The following is a 4,847-nucleotide window of genomic DNA, read 5'->3' on the forward strand; positions in this document are numbered from 1 at the left end:
ACGCGCAAAAGATAGGAATAGCGGTCAAAGGGAGAGTTATTCCAGCAATTATTACCATGAAATTAGGCGTGGCAGCATTGTTCTTCGCGGGCAGACGTGGTAAAATACGGGGCGTCATTCGTTTTAAAATTGCACGGCTGGGCGAGAACGGGCTACTGTTCGATTCCTTGAAAAGAACACTTGCGGTATTATTGGTTTTAAATTGCGCGGGTTGAATGCTGAGCTACTCCCGTTTCACGGTCGGTCCCCAGAAAGGTTATTTGTTGTTACCGAAATTTTTGCGAGGGCGTATGTAGTTGCTAAAAGTTTCAGAACGCCGGTCTGTTGTTTTCCTTAGAGGCCTAAGTGTTTTAAAGAGGTAATGCTTTTTGTTCGTAAGCCTCTCTTCAGAACCAAGTATATAAGGAGTGAACTAAAGAGTGATACGTGTGTGAACGGAAAGATCTATCAGTGCACGATGCACGTCCGAATCATGAATGCGTTTTGTGAGTTGAGTAGTATAGGTTTTCGCAAAACAAGGTCCAGATAAAGCTGCTATGCGCGAGGCGGGTACTTGGAAATGTCTCCACAAAAGCGGCTTTAAAAAATCTTGCCCACGAAACTGAGTTCAGGGGTGCGTTCGGCAGCAGCCCTTGCCATGCCCTTACGAGCAGCGCAGCGCCAGTGCGCAAGTTGGAGCAGCCACCGGTCGTGGAAAGCGGCCGGCAGCTGCGAGGCGCGATGTTCGTCCAGAGCCGCGGCGCGCATGCGCAGCGGCCGAACGAGAGCCTGGAGATCAACTGCAGCCTGCCCGAGGCCGGCGGCGCCGTGCGCTGGTACCACGAAGGCAAGGAGCTCGGCGAGGCCCGTGGGCGGTGGAGCGTGCGCGGACGCACGCTGGTCATCGCGTCTGCCCGCAGCAGCGACGCCGGCGCGTACTCCTGCCGCGCGGGCGACCGGGAGGCCTCCGCTTTGCAGGTCGTGGCGCCCGTCGTCCTCGAGCCGGTCCGCCGGCCGTACGTCGCCGACGCCGGAGACACGGTCTCTATTCCCTGCAAGGTACACGACTGGCCTGCAATTTTCCAGCGCCCCCGCAAAACTTCCGAGTGGGGCATGAATGAGTGCTTCTTTCGGCGCATGCGCCGCTGTTGTACTCTGCAATGCGTGTCTATTCAGTTCATGCCGAGTGTTTGACGAGGCTCTCTCAGTTACTGCGACACATACAAATAACCATCTTTCCTCGGAAAACCAGCCTATCCCAGATGTTGCCCCGAAATTTTGAAAATAAATGCAATGGGGGCGGAAAGCTTATTCCGTTCAGCCTGGGCCTACCAGGGATGCAGCACCCAACAGCACGAAAACTTTTGAGCAACGGGAGGCATCCGAGACCAGCTCCAACACCCGGCTTCAGAAGGGTTTGATTCTTCGAGTCTGGAAGACCGGGCCGTTGACGGAATAACCCGCCCGTAGCCAAATCTCGCACTCCTTTGAAACAAATGGCTTACCAGGGAAGCTGTTCTTCGCGGAGGCTTTCATTGGGCCAACGCGGTCATAGCGATGTTGAGAGGGCTAGTCTAGATCTACGTGCACACTAGCGTGGAACTCTCCGTGCCGCAGCCTTCACCCGCAAAGCTGCCGATGGCGGAGTGGCACGGCAAATTTGATTTGATTTTTTATTTCTTGGCAAAAACAGACGGGAGGCTGAGACTAAAGGCGAACGTGGCCTGACAGAGGTCTCAGCCACCCCATTAACAGCGTACATAACAACACGTCTGCTCACAAATTTAAGCATGATAGCACGCTAGTTCGACGCTAGTGTGCACGTGCCTTAACCGGGAAAAGAGCAAGTGCCAAACACACGTGTAACAAATTAAATTAATTAACGCTTATACAGGCAAAGTATTTCTAACCTGCCAAACATGGTCGCAGTGTTTATTCTTCTCAAGATTGTTGAGCAAAACGAAAACGCTAAGCAAATTTGAGGCATGACATCAATCCATAGGTGATATTCCCGTTGTGCTTTTATTAAAAATACATGGCAGCTTGATTTTGGCCTTGGCAAATAAAAAAAAATACATGGTGAGAAAACAAAAAGCGCCTGCGGTGCCTCCTCGTGGCAGCCTTCCAAGTTCGAAGGTAACGAAAGGATGCAGTAGATGGCGCGCGCAGTAGAATTCGGTAAAAATGAATTGACGTGAACCGGCTTGAGAGGCTTCTTGAAGCTCGCCTTGCGTTTACGCAACGCCAGGCTGTTCACACATCAGCGTTCGCGGCGGTGAAACCGGGTACTCCGTGGGTCCTGTCCATCAGCGCCAACAGCACAACGTACCCATCCACCATTGGCGACGAGAGCGGCTATCAGAAGGTCACGGTCGTTTTACCGCGTCGAACTACCCTTTACAATTGTGGCACACCCGCTCAAAGGAATGAAGAAATGACGGTTATGGCTGCGCCGAAAGCTGACGTATTCAGCTGACTCCGACGTCAGCATAACAAACCGAAATTTTCACCTTCCTACTTTCAGGTTCGGAGGACCATAATAATTGCAAGAGAGAAACTTTGGAAAGGAGACTGGGTCCCGAAACCCAAATCAAAATCACAGAAGAGCAATAAAGGGCTGCGAGGACGCGGTATGGAAAACGGCAATTAGTTCAAACGGCGAAGAGTCACAGTCGGGGAACTGAGGAATGATCCACGGTAGGTGGTGGTTACCAGCACAGGTCGAAGTAGCGTTGGAACGTCCAGGTGAAGTGTGGTGGCCGCGGTGGTCAAGCGCGCTCCCAGTTCCCGTTGCCGAGTAGCGAACGCAGCCGTCTTGGGGCGTCGCGTTCTTTCCCGGATGTCCAGGAGGCTGCAGTTGTGGAGGACCTTTTGGGGCACGGCACGGGTCCCGTCCGCCGCGCATCCAGGTCTCAGCCTCTCTTCTTCCTTGGTGTTCTGCACGGGATCTCTCCCTCCACCGACCGCTGTCGCTGGCAGCTTTTGATTGGTCGGCTCGTGTGGGGGGGTGAATGACCCCGCAAGACGCGGATGATGATGGTGCTCGCGGGTTTTGAAACATACCCGCAGAGCGTGTCTGGTTCGTGGTTGTCGTCTTTGCTTTCACTTCATGACACTACTCATTATTATCTGCGAGGCGAGACGATCACAGCCTTCAGACGCCAATTTCCGTTGGCTGCGAAGCCGCCGCGCGCACTCGGAGTGGCAGCGTGCGACGTTCTATAGGAATGTTGGGGCTTGCGCAATCCCAACTCATAGGGGTAGTTTTTCCTCTTCGCGCTGGGTACGGAAATGGCGCCGTCCACGGGTGCGCACACCCCGCGACCATTGCAGGTGCTCGCGGGGCGGCCGTCCCGCGTCAGCTGGCTGGTGGGCGGCGTGCCGCTCGGCGCCTCGGGCTCGCGGGCGCGGCTGTCGCGCTCGGCGAGCGGCGTGGCCGACTCGCTGCTCACGCTGCCCGACGTGGCCCCCGAGGACAGCAACGTATACACGTGCCGCGCCCGCCATGAGCAGTGCTCCCGCCCCGTGGCCGCCGCACAGGAGACCAGCCTGCACGTGTGGCCCCACGGCGTGCGCACCAACGAGGAGCTGCCCGGCGCCGGGCTCACCATCAGGTGACTCCGCCACTGTGGCCACCGCGCGCGCCATGCCCTAGTCCACGCACAAGACTTGTCTGCAGGTGGTGCAGGAGGAGGAGGGAAACTTTGTTTACGAGAACGCCATTTCGGGAGCTCTGAGCTGTTCAGTTGCTTTAAAAAATGGCTGGCCAGCCGGTAAAACGGTGGTGACGCTATATTGGGACTTTCTATGCTGTGTATCGGGCGGAACCATGAAATGCAGTATCCATTACGAGTTAGAATAAATAAGGCGCTTCCGGAAAGTTACATTCCAGCAAGTTGGGCTAGGTACATGTAGAAACAAAGCACTAAGCTCGGAAAAACTTGCGAATGACGGTTCTTACTTTCGACAGCTTTTTACCTACACTTTGCGTAAGCTTTCAGGATTTCTTTGCCAGAGGAGGCTGTAAAAGGGCATTAAACGCAACTTCAGAGCCACCCGAATACGCTAGTGGCTGTTCTCGGTCTCCATGACGACAGGAAGGGGCAGTTTTAGTTACGATGGTATGAGCCGTTCTTGCGATTGTTCCGGATTTATTATATCTTTAAGCCACATAGTAATTCGAGCTATCATTGAAACCGTGTTTAAAACTCCGTTGTGTACCATTGCCGCTGGAACTTTGACGACCTCGCAGTATTGCTATATTGACGTTCTGAAGAAGTTGGCGAAGAGTGATAATGACACAAGTAGCACGGGCACAAACAACTACAGCACGATAGAGCAGGGTTTAAATAGCATTTGTTCCTGTTACAACTGGTTATAATACAGTAGAACCCCGGCAATACAACTTTCAAGGGATCGGGAGACAGCGTCGTATGACTGGGGGGTCGTACTACCGGGGTGCGGGTAAATGCCGGCCTACTAGACGGTCTCACGCGACAGGTGGGCTCAGAATCTATTTAAATTACTATATTTAGCGCATTCTCACGTGATTTGCGAACCTTTAGCTGAAATGCCAAGTACAATAAAAATAAAAAAAACCCGCCCGCATCTTCCCACGGGGGGAACTCGAGTAAACGCGTCGCAGAGTGGTGGGGGTATCGCGTGAATGTTGCATAATTGGGTATGGTTTGGGAATGCTTAATTGTTATTTCGTCTTTATTATTCTTATTTATTGAATGAAGGAGAAGCGAAGGCAAGGAGTGTAAAGTTAGTCTGTCTTTATTGCTTGGTGCCGTCAAGCAAAGCGTCAAGTCAAGCGAAAGCCAAGCAAAGACGCCCTTGACTGAATTCCGAACGCGCGCTCCGCC

The 4,847-nt window shown here is 53.3% G+C and overlaps 1 protein-coding gene across 1 annotated transcript; it reads left to right on the forward strand.

Moving 5' to 3' along the window:
- Window positions 1–720: 720 nt before the first annotated feature.
- On the forward strand, window positions 721–3,597 carry LOC144167841 (cell adhesion molecule 4-like). The gene is made up of 2 exons (XM_077697000.1): window positions 721–1,038; window positions 3,313–3,597. Exons 1-2 carry the CDS (start codon window positions 721–723, stop codon window positions 3,595–3,597), a joined length of 603 nt encoding a protein of 200 aa, XP_077553126.1.
- Window positions 3,598–4,847: the final 1,250 nt, after the last annotated feature.

Source organism: Haemaphysalis longicornis, unplaced genomic scaffold (genome assembly GCF_048455015.1).
Source record: "Haemaphysalis longicornis isolate Haplotype H1 unplaced genomic scaffold, Haemaphysalis longicornis Haplotype H1 scaffold_2, whole genome shotgun sequence".
Lineage (NCBI taxonomy): Eukaryota > Metazoa > Arthropoda > Arachnida > Ixodida > Ixodidae > Haemaphysalis > Haemaphysalis longicornis.